The sequence below is a fragment of the Micropterus salmoides genome, unplaced genomic scaffold, assembly GCF_014851395.1.
Source record: "Micropterus salmoides isolate LMB-PRFRI ecotype aquatic unplaced genomic scaffold, ASM1485139v1 Ms_hic_scaffold_5, whole genome shotgun sequence".
Taxonomy (NCBI): Eukaryota; Metazoa; Chordata; class Actinopteri; order Centrarchiformes; family Centrarchidae; genus Micropterus; species Micropterus salmoides.
The window spans coordinates 6,864,062-6,876,275 of record NW_024044237.1 but is presented as its reverse complement, the minus strand read 5'-3'; the positions used below and the strand labels follow the sequence as shown (position 1 = coordinate 6,876,275).

The window sequence follows — 12,214 nt, the reverse complement described above, 5'->3', positions numbered from 1 at the left end:
AGAAACTGTGTATTTGTGTTTAGAGTTTTGAGAAAAAGAAGCATATTTTCAAGAAATGTGTTTAAGCGATCGAGAAAATCCCGGTCACAGGCACGGAAGCCCTGCAAGTCAGCGCTTTGCAACACATAAAAGGTTGAATTAATCAAATAAAGTGTGAACATTTTGTCATAAAACTATGTTGTTACATATCGTCTCGCTATTTTTAGGCCACTGGGAACGTAGGGTTTAAATACAGCGACAACTTTTGGACGAACTCCCCTCTCCCCAACGTAAATAGGATCTGACGTTACCGCTGCACTCACTGTATCAAATAAACAGTTGTATGAAGATTCAGCATTCGTGTTGAGGAAGTGTGTTTTTTGCAATAACGAAACTGAAAGCATTTGTCATTCATTTTGTGTTTGTGTCAAATATTACTTTAATGACTTCAGATATTTACGAAAAATAAATATTATATTCTTTTATGAAATGATTGATATTCATTGTAAAGAAAAAAACCTATATATTTGAACCTCTTTTCTTATCTGAAAAATATTACATTCACAAATCCATTCATGGATTCAAATCCAACATTTAAATATAAATCATACATTATATTGAAGCAGTATATAGTCTGAAGAATTTATAACAATTAAAATGTATAAAGACTTAATTATTTTTCTTTAATGCCTTTGTTGCTTGTTACTGATGCCCCTGTCTATCTAGTTGTGCCATGTTCTATTATTCTGTTATTTAATTTAGGCTATTTTGTTTTGGCTGAAGATTTTCATGTGAGATGAATATGAGTCAGTAACAACAACAGCTTTATTGTCTATCAGACAAGCATTTTTTTAAATTAAATACAGTATAACCTTTGGGCTACATTGTTAACCTGTGAATGGTGATATGAAATGTTAGTGTAGTTTAGGAATTTAAAAATCCTACATGTTAACCAGCGAAGTCACACGGAACTGATTTGAAAGAAAGTCCCCCATTGTGCAGCAAAGGTATTACACACCTTCAACAAGCCGGCATTGGTGCTCACTTGGCATCTGAGTGTTTAACAACCCACTACCACTCCGCCCTCATTGGTTTCGGATGCCACTCAATGTGGCGGACCCTCTCCATGAAGGTGCAAACGGAGTGGAAGTAAGTAGGGAGAGGGAGTAGTAAGCAGTTTCGGAAAGGTCCTAAGTTAGCAGATCAAGACAGTGAAGTTAGCAATTTTTTATTTCACACAGAGCTCAGGAAACATATGTACTTTAAGTAGCTGCACAGTATGTCACTCAGGATGTTCAGCATGTGAAGCAAAATGTGTCGTTTATGTTAAGATTATATTTTCGCAATCGCGATGCTAATAGGGTTGAGCCGATAGACGATGCCATCGTCCATCCGTGAGCCACTTGTGGGCTTGTTAAAGATGCAGCAAATCAAACAACTGAAACAACGTCTGCACTCTGTGTGTTCACTGCTGCTTTACCTGCTCCGTGCTTGTAAAATCCACCGTGACTTGTAACGTCATAGGCTACTAAGTTTTTAACCGAGTGAAGTCTATGCGAGTGAACACACGCCCATAACACGACCACTAATCCCCCCCGATCCCCCATCCCGATGTTTCAGTGCGGAGATCGTCCGATGGAAATTTTGTAGACATCGCCCAACCCTAGATGCTAATGTTGTAGCATTGAACTAACTGTCAAATTCCTATTTCTTTTATTTCTATGCATCGATATGATGGCTGGAATATCGATACAGTATCATGGAAGAATGTATTACAATATATTGCTGTCGATTTATTGACACACCTCTATGAATGATCTCTCAATCTTTTTGCAAATGTTTGTGTGTTCCTTTTTTCCAGGGAAAGATGAACTGGAAATATCTCCCTATGACAACACACTAATGGATACTCGCATGGCCTCCTTAGTGGCAGGTAAAACACACCCTTTTTGGTTTTTTTTAGTATAGAGTATGAGGAGCTGGATACCATGTTGTGCCAGACAGATTTTGCTTTAACAAAAGAGTTTTTAATATACTCCTTTGTCTTCTTTATTATTTATTTAATTATGTATTAATTTGTCACCGGGTCGGGCGGGGGTAGAAATGGGGATGGGGACACAAGCATCACACAAACAGTCACCACAGAGAACGGACAAAGAACGGGGAGGGGGGCTTCTGGAGGAAAGAAAAAAAATGAGGGGGAGACAACCAGTTGAACAGCAACAAACAGCAGACATAAGAAAACAACTGAGGGAGAATGAAAAGGAGAAACAGGCAAGCAAAATAAATAAAAAAACACAGCACAGCCATGAGAAGGAAATAAATAACATATTGACATGCATAAAGAATAATGCAACTACCTGCTGACAACCATGCACAACCTAAATTTGTTTGTGTGTCTGTACCCTGCGACCCTGTACGCAGGATAAGCGGTTGACGATGGATGGATGTGTGTCTGTGTCAAGCGACAACCTCCGGCTCTCACTTCCGATGCAACCAGGAAATAACAAAAAACTGCAATTCATCGAGTGGCCACTTGAGGCTGGCTGCAGAAGGGAGTCAATCTCCATTGAACCTCCCATGTTAAAAAGGCCAACTTTACAACAGTAAAAAACATGTTTACAGCCCGGTTCATAAATGATTTTAATGTATATAGCTTAATTTTTATGTACCTCACCTGTTTAAATTAAAGTTAATTAAAGTTCTGCATTAATAGGGGCGTGGCCGTTTTGATTGATAGGTGGCTGCCGCCGCTGTCACTGCTAGCACTCGGTCCGCCATCTGTTAGCCTCACTCAGCTAATACATGGAGCTCTGTTGTTCAGCCTGTTGGAACCTTTTGGACATTTCTTCATTCAGATACTCAACGAATAATGGCAGGCTGTATAGAGAGAGACCATCCAAGAAGCCTGTTCTCCAGTTGGTGAGTGGAATTCTAGTATTTCATTTAAGTGTTAACAGTAATTAGCAGGTATCGGTGCCAGCACAACTTATAGCTTGTTAGCTTAGCTCGTTACTTTAATTAGCCAGATACAAGCAACCCCAAGCTGTGCTAACAATGCTAAGTAAATGGAAGTGTGTTTAAGGGAAGTCGGCAAGAGAGAAGCCAAATGTAATAGATAAACGTTGGTGTTAGACATTAGCTCTCTGTTAACATCAGCTGCCGTTACGTTAACGTTAAATTTTACAAACGGGCAATGTTAGATTTGGCTTTGAACTGTAACTTAGTCACTGTTCAGTTAGATATTAGTCAGATAGTATTAGGATAAGCGGCTGCACCTGAATCCAAGGGGGGAGCAGCTGCAGCATGCTGCCTGACCACCGAGGAGAGCCATGCACCTCAAAGTAACGTTAATGTTACTGTTTAAAAACGATATAACGTTACTATTCTGTTGTGGGGTTCATCAGTGGGGAAGATTGATTCGAAGTACATATTTAATAACGTTTAGAGTCATCAATATTTTATTATTACACTTAGTTGAAGTAGTATTCCTTGAGATTCAGCAAAAAGTCTTAGGTGATAACCGCATTTGATCAGTGTTAGCGTTATCAGCGTTATCTCCCGCGAGGTGCATGCAATTCTCTAAGACAGGTAGCTGGGCTGTAACTAGGGGGATGTTCCTGAGTTCAATAAAGTTAGTTTAGTTAAGGCAAGAAAATTTGTTTGGGGGATTAGAATTCGCCAAAAAAAACAAGTAGTACAGTTCAATAAGAAATCTAAAATAAGATCTTAATAATAAATATTCATTAAGCACTGATTTGAGTAGTCAACAGGTGTCTAGCAGAATGGATGATTATTGCATAGTGTCCAGCAGCAAATGTTGAATTAATTACTGTCACATGCCAGAGAGGTTATCATGCTGAGGCGATCTCAGAGTTCAGTAGCTTTATGGCTCTTTGGAAGAAGCTGCTTAAAAGTCTACCCATTGTTTACTTTACAGGTGCCAGAGGAGCTGATTGCAGAACCTTCCAGATGTGATTTGCTGTGTCCAGCTCTACAGGAGAGAACAGCTCCAGCTTGCAGCGAGGTTCTTCAGCTCTTGCTATGCTCAGCCTTTTCTTTTTACTCCACAACATTATAATAACTCTTACAACACATTAATTCAATTCATACAAAACTACTTTTACATTTGTAACCTTTTAACATTGATGTTTTCATGAATGCAAGACATGAGTTTTAGATTGCTTAACTATTGCTTGTGTATAAGGAATAATTTGTTATAAAACTAATCAGACTAATTAGACTTAAAATAAAACCACATTTTTCATCATCAGTTTCTTGTGTTAATTGTAAATAGTGTGATCTAAACTTAACAATATGATAGTTAACAGCTGTAAAGGAAAATATTACGATCACAGTGGTCCTGTGGATAGTGCTGTGGCCTCACAGAATGAAGGTCGCGGGCCTTTCTGTGTGGAGTCTGCATGTTCCTCCCACCATCCAGAGACATGCAGCTTAGGTTGATTGGTGACTGGTTGTGTGTCTATGTGTGGCCCTGCGATGGATTGGCGACCTGTCCAGGGTGTACTCCGCCTTTCGCCTGATGTCGGCTGGGTTTGGCTCCAGCCCCCCACGACCCTGTATGCAGGAAAGCAGTTGATGATGGATGGATGGATGGATGGATGGTATTTATAGGTCAACATTTTGTATATATGTTAGTAGAAAACTAAAGAATGAAAAGCTGATTTTACAGTATATGCTGGTTTTATTTGGACATTTCTTTAAGAGACTGAGAAGTTACACTCAGATAAAGAATTATCTGCACACTGAATAATTTTGAAGCCAAGAAGTTGTCATTTATTGCAACTGTCTATCACAGGTGCATTTGATCAGTTCTGAGACTCCAGAGTTTTCAACAATTAATGACACCACCTAGTTGGATTTGTAACTACTTTGTGCAGGTCATTTTTTGTTTCATCACTTACCCACAGGTTGGTTTCAATGTGCGCACATTCTTATGTTTTTAAACTAGACTTATATCAGAGCAGCAAAGAAGGCACTCAAAAACATCGGGCTCTGGTTACTGGGTTTAAGGCTCTTAATGTATGAGGTAGAAAGTGAAAATACGCCAGTGCACAGAAATAAACTGCACAATCACATTTCATATGAAACATGTTTTCTGAGTATTTTCATTCAAAAGGTTAATTGATTTGCTTCAAATTGTTGGTTTGAGAATGCTGATTCATGGAAATGGTTATGGTTAAATCCCAAATTTCTGCAAGTCCTCACAAAATCTAGAGTTGCGAATGACCAAATTTACAAATTAAAAAATTAAAAAATGTTGAAGCATTTTAAACCTTGTGTAGTATAACCCCATTAATAGATAAACAGTTATTTGGAGTGTTGTTGTATAGTTTCAGGTTATGGCCACAAGCTAATGTTACCATCCAAACATGCAGCCCAGGAGGTTTAGCTGAGTTTTAGCAACCCATCACCTCTGCTCCACCCACAACCCGCTTCTTTATCCTTTTATGGTTATCCGGGAGTGCCCCATGGTGACCCGCTGCCAAGATAGTGCTGGCCGGCTAACACTATGGGTGTCATCATGGACACTGCGTCCATTTTTATATACAGTCTATGGTCTGTATGCGTGTGGGTCTACATGTGTGAGTCTGTGTGTGTGTGTGTGTGTGTGTGTGAGTGTGAGTGTGTGTGTGTGTGCGCGCGCGCGTGTGTGTGTGTGTGTGTATATAAGACTGTCATGGGATGTAGTTGTTAGTAAGAATGGTAAGCCACAAAAGTACTACACCGACCCCGACGGGAGGTAGGTAAGAACCCCAGCAGCCAGGGCACCCTGTAACCCTCCCAGAGCACAAAGGACTTAAGACCACATTCCTCGGGGGAGAGCCAAAGGGAGAACAGCAGAGAGCCCTGCCGAGGAGCCCCCGCAGCCAGGGAGCGAGAGCGCAGGATAAGCAGGCTCAACAGCACCCAACCCAGCCAGAGGCCTCCCCCTCCCGAGTGCAGGCAGAGCCAGTGCCCCCCCGGGCCGGGCGAATCTGAGGTTGGCCCAGACCCTGGACAAGGGCCCAGTCTTCCCAGACAGTCACCCCAAAGGAAGCGGGCCAAAACCCTCCCTGACAACACCGGCCATGCACCCCATGAGGGCGAAGACTACTCGCCCTCATTGTGAGAGAGCCGGTAGGAGGCAGCGGCGGGAAACCACCTCTGCCAAAGAAGGCCCCCGGTAGGAAAGAAGACAATTGATCCCAGGCCCAGGGACACACCACTTGCCCCAGACATGAGCAGAAGCCTGAGGCTCCAGGCCCAGGTCCAGAGCATGCATGTTCCTGACTGGCCCCAGCATTTAGCCACGTCCCTTGCGCCCCTAGGCAAGAGGACTCCAGGTCCCCCTGTCAGGTTAAATAACTAAACTTAAACAGACTTACATGGGTAGGTAGGTGGGTCTGCCTTCTGCTAAATAGCAGACAATATACATTAATAAAAAATTAATTATGAAAAATGGTAAACAGAAATAAACTATCATCAGTGGAGCAGTGCTGAGGATGAATTAGAGTCGGATAGCTTGGTGGAAAAAGCTGCTCTGCAGTCTGGTGGTGTGGCAGCAGAAACTTCTCTTCCCAGAATGCAGCAGGGTGAACAGGCTGTGGCTGGGTGGGTACTGTCCTTTAGTATCCTTTGGGCTCTGCGTAGGCACCTCACCTCACTGATATCACTGATGCTCAGGAGATGGGTACCAATGATCTTCTGAGCAGTTTGAATCACCCGCTGCAGAGCTCTCCGGTCCTGGGCCGTGCACGTCCCATGTTAGTGATGTTTCCAGTCAGGATGCTTTCTACTGCTCCTCTGTAAAAACTGACAAGAACTTGGCATGGCCTTCTTAAGCTTCCTCAAGAAATACAGTAGTTTCTGAGCTTTCTTGAGATGACCATGTCAGCTTATCTGTGATGCTGATTCCCAGGAACTTGAAACTATTCACCTGCTCCACCTCAGCTTCACTGATGTAGACAGGAGTGTGTGTCTTTATGTCCTTCTTCCTAAATTCAATGATCATCTCCTTGGATATGCTGACATTAAGCAGCAGGTTGTTCTCTGAGCACCACTCTGCAAGATTATGAGTTTCCTCCTGATATGAAGTCTCATCCTTGTTTGAAATCCGGCCGATGATGGTGGTGTCATCCGCACATTTCACAACTATTCTCTTCATGTTGAGGGATGCAGTCGTGGGTGTACAGCGTGAACATTCAATTCAATTTTTTTCAATTCAATTGTATTTATATAGCGCCAAATCACAACAACAGTTATCTCACAGCGCTTTTCATAAAAGAGCAGGTCTAGACCGTACTCTGTGATGCTATTTACAGAAGCCCAACAGTTCCTACCAAGAGCAGCACTAGGAGACAGAGGCAAGGAAAAACTTCCTTTTAAGAGGCAGAAACCTCGAGCAGAACCATGGCTCAGTGTGGGCGGCCATCTGCCTCGACCGGTTGGGGTGAAGGGGAGAGAGAGAGAGAGAGAGAGAGAGAGAGGAGGGAAGGCAGCCTACACAATACACACACAGAGGTACAGACAGTAAAGGTGATGTTGCTATAGACTAAATGAAAAATGGTACAGATATTTATAGTAGTGTTAATGTTAACAGTCGTAATGTTAATGATTATAATAACAATAGGACTAGTAACAATAGTCGTTAGCAGTCGGGGGGCAGCAGGTGACCCGCAGCCACAGATCCAGACTCCACAGCTCCAGAGCCAGAAAACCTGCAGGAAGTGATAGGAGGAGAGAGGAGAGGGACGAGAAAGCACAAGACTACCAGAAAGGGGAGAAGTTGTGTTAGTAACATGCAATAATGGGATGAGGTTGCATACAGAGGGAGAGAAAGAGGAGGAGAGAGGAGCTCAGTGCATCATGGGAAATCCCCCGGCAGTCTAGGCCTATAGCAGCATAACTAAGGGATGGTTCAGGACTCACCTGAGCCAGCCGTAACTATAAGCTTTATCAAAGAGGAAAGTCTTAAGCCTACTCTTAAATGTGGAGATGGTGTCTGCCTCCTCAACCCAAACTGGAACCTGGTACCACAGGAGAGGAGCTTGATAGCTGAATGCTCTGGCTCCTAGTCTACTTTTGGAGACTCTAGGAACCACAAGTCACCCTGCATTCTGGGAGCGCAGTGCTCTGGTGGGGTAGTAAGGTACTATGAGCTCTTTAAGATAAGATGGTGCCTGACCATTAAGAGCTTTGTAGGTAAGAAGAATGATTTTAAATTCTATTCTGGATTTTACTGGAAGCCAATGCAAAGAAGCTAAAACAGGAGAAATATGATCTCTTTTCCTGGTTCCTGTCAGAACACGTGCTGCAGCATTCTGGATCAGCTGAAGAGTCTTAATGGACTTTTTCGAGCAGCCTGATAATAAGGAATTGCAGTAATCCAGCCTAGAAGCAACAAATGCATGGACTAGTTTTTCTGCATCATTTTTAGACAGGATGTTCCTGATTTTCGCAATATTACGTAGGTGGAAAAAGGCGGTCCTTGAAATTTGCTTAATGTGAGACTTAAACAACATGTCCTGATCAAAGATAACTCCAAGATTCCTCACAGTGGTGCTGGAGGCCAGGGCGATGCCATCCAAGGAAACTATATCTTTAGATAATGCGTCACGGAGGTGCTTAGGCCCCAGAGCAATAACTTCAGTTTTATCTGAGTTTAACATGAGAAAATTACAGGTCATCCAGGTTTTAACATCCTGAAGGCACATTTGAAGTTTAGCTAACTGATGAGTTTCATCTGGCTTGATCGATAGATATAACTGAGTATCATCTGCATAACAATGAAAGCTTATGGAATATTTCCTGATAATATTGCCTAAGGGAAGCATATATAAAGTGAAGAGGATTGGTCCGAGGACAGATCCTTGAGGAACTCCATGACTAACTTTGGCATGCATGGAGGACTCATCGTTAACATGTACAAACTGAAATCGATCTGATAAATAGGACTTAAACCAGCTTAGAGCGGTTCCTTTAATGCCAATGAAATATTCCAGTCTCTGCAATAGGATCTGATGGTCAATAGTATCAAATGCAGCACTAAGATCTAATAAAACCAGTACAGAGACAAGTCCTTTGTCTGATGCAATAAGGAGGTCGTTAGTAATTTTCACCAGTGCTGTCTCTGTGCTATGATGAGCTCTAAATCCCGACTGAAAATCCTCAAATAAACTATTGCTCTGTAGAAAGTCACACAGCTGTTTAGCAACTGCTTTCTCCAGAACCTTAGAGAGAAATGGAAGGTTAGATATAGGTCTATAGTTGGCTAAAACATCCGGATCAAGTTTGGGCTTTTTCAGAAGAGGTTTAATTACAGCTACTTTAAAGTACTGTGGTACATAGCCTGTTGATAAAGATGGATTGATCATATCTAGTATAGAGGTGCTGACTAAGGGTAAAACATCTTTAAGCAACCTAGTCGGGATAGGGTCCAAGAGGCAGGTTGATGGTTTAGATGAAGAAATTATTGAAGTTAGTTGGTAAAGATTGAGTGAAGCAAAACAGTCTAAACATGTATCTGGTTCTACAGCTGTTTCTAAGGTTCCTGAGTTAAGAGATAAGTCGGTGCCAATTGAGGGCAGGTCTTGGTGAATTTTGTTTCTAATAGTTAGAATTTTATCATTAAAGAAGCTCATGAAATCGTAACTACTGAGAGCTATGGGAATACTTGGCTCAATAGAGCTGTGACTCTCTGTCAGCCTGGCTACAGTGCTGAAAAGAAACCTGGGGTTGTTCCTATTTTCCTCTATTAATGACGAGTAGTACGCTGCTCTGGCATTACGGAGGGCCTTCCTATAAGTTTTAAGACTATCTTGCCAAATTAAACGAGAATTTTCCACTTTGGTGGAACGCCAATTCCTCTCAAGTTTCCGCGATATTTGCTTTAATTTGCGAGTTTCAGTATTATACCATGGAGCTAACCGTCTTTGTTTTAGTATTTTCTTTTTTAGAGGGGCTACAGAGTCACATCAGGGGGCTGAGCACACAGACCTGGGGGGCTCGGGTGTTGAGCACTAGAGTGGAGGAGGTGTGTCCACCAATCCGAACTGACTGGGGTCTGTTAGTCCAATATCCAGTTGCAGAGTGCTGAGTTTGCTGATCAGTTTCATGGGGAGATTGTGTTGAATGCTGAGCTGAAATCCACAAACAGCATTCTGATGTAGGTGTTGTTTCTCTCAAGGAGTGTGACGACTGAGTGGAGGGCAGTGGAGATGGCATCCTCTGTGGATCTGTTGGTTCTGAAAGCAAACTGGTGAGGGTCCAGGCTGGCTGGGATGTTGTTCTTTATATGCTGAGGAACCAGTTTCTTAAAGCACTTCATCAGAATGTGGGTGAGAGCCACAGGGCTGCAGTCTTTCAGACTAGACACCGCAGACTTTTTAGGTACAGGAATGATGGTGGCTGTCTTGAAGCAGGTGGGAACCCTCTCCTGAGAGTGAGATGTTGAAAATGTCAGTAATAACATCAACTAGCTGATTGGCTCAGGTTTTTAGTACACGGCCAGGAATGTTATCAGGCCCAGCTGTAAACATCTTTATCACCCAACCGAAAAGCAGCTTTTTTGGCTGTTTTAATTGTTGGCTTGACTTGGCTTTAATCAGCCCGGTGTAAGTGGGCTGAAGGAGCAGAGAAATATGGTCTGATAAACCAAAATGGGCATGGAGGAGGGCTTTGTAGCTACCAGGAATATTGGTGTAGACGTGGTCCAGCGTGTTTGTTCCTCTGGTGGGGATGTGGACATGCTGGTTTAGGTAAAACTGTTCTGTTTAGATAAAACTGAGATTTATTTGATTAAAATCACCAGCAACAATAAAAACACCATCAGATTGTTTTGTCATGTGACTACTGATGACCTCATACAGTTCCTGTAGTGCATTTTTTGAATTTGCATTTGGAGGAATAAAAACTGCAATTACAAAGATGCTGGAGAATTCTCTGGGCAGAGAGTATGGTCGGCATCTCAACATTAAAAATTCCACATCTGTCCAACATTGTCCATCCACTTTAGCTGCGTTTGAGCACTAAGCATTATTTATGTAGATACACAGTTCTTCTCCCCTCGTCTTACCGGACTCTAGTGTCATGTCTGTGCGGAATAAACTCCTCCCGTCAAGTGTGACAGCTTCCTCAGGTACGCTGCTGTGCGGCTAGGGCACAGCAGTCTCTGCTTTGCCGTTGCTGAGCGAGCCTTAATTTTACTCTCCAATGACCGGACATTAGCCAGGAGTAGGCAGGGGAGTGGGAAAGCCTTTGGTCCAAACTTATTTGGTTTCACTCTTCTCCCTACTTGCTTTCCTCTCTTCCTTCTTCGATGTTTCCTCCAGCTTGTCCGCTTGTTTTGTCGGGAGATCCCGTTGCTCCCGTTTCCAGATTTGTTGCACTCAGTCCAGTCCCCGCACTTTCTTTTCCAGTATTTATTAATGTATTTCTGTCATAGGTGATTTTCAGTTTAAAAAAAGGAGAAAAAAACACATTAAAATCAAAAATATAACAAAAATTAAGGAAGCTACTGATTGCTGCTTTGGCATGCTACTGTTGCCATGGAGATGGCTATGAGGCAAAGTCCCAACTAAAGGAAAATCCCAAAAAAAGAATATCTTCAGAACACAAAGACAGGCAGAACACTCCACAATAGATGTCGACTGCACACAGACTGAAGAGACAAGCACACATTTAAACATCAGGTAACAAACAGGGTGGAACCAAGACCAGGTGGAGGAAATTAGACAGAACTCACACACAGGCAGGCAGGGTGATTAACAGACAGAACACAGACAGACTACCAAACGAGCCATAACTCAAATAGGGGGACAAGCAGGTCAGGGGGCCAGATCAGGTCAGGAGGTTGGCCAGGGGACCGACAGTAAAGGCAGGAGCACTCACAAGGCCAAGCAGGAGGCAGACGGTCTAGGCGGAGGTTGGCGATGAAGGCAGGACCTCTCCAGAGGCAGAGCAGGGAGCCGACGTCAAAGCTTTGGCTCTCTGGACCGATGGCCGGTGGCAAAGCAGCTGAACGGGAACCAGAGACAGTGCTATAGGGCTGAGGATCAGCAGCGGGCTGTGGGACCAATGAACTAGACGTGAAGTAGGGATCGGTCGGGCCACCAACTTGACACGTGGAGCAGAAGTCGGCGTTTCATAGCGAAGTAGGCAAGGAGAGTCATTGTCCCAGTATCCTCGCTGGGTCCATGCTGTTCCTGTTATGGGAGAGTGCAGGTCAGCTGCC

At 43.1% G+C, this 12,214-nt stretch overlaps 1 protein-coding gene across 1 annotated transcript in view; it reads left to right on the top strand.

Annotated features, from left to right (window-relative positions):
- LOC119889140 (GDNF family receptor alpha-4-like) overlaps window positions 1–12,214 on the top strand; it is a 123,552-nt gene that overhangs the window by 75,342 nt on the left and 35,996 nt on the right. The window contains exon 3 of the mRNA XM_038700010.1: window positions 1,841–1,912. Within this exon, the coding sequence (XP_038555938.1) occupies window positions 1,841–1,912 (72 nt within the window). The remainder of the gene's footprint in view (window positions 1–1,840; window positions 1,913–12,214) is intronic.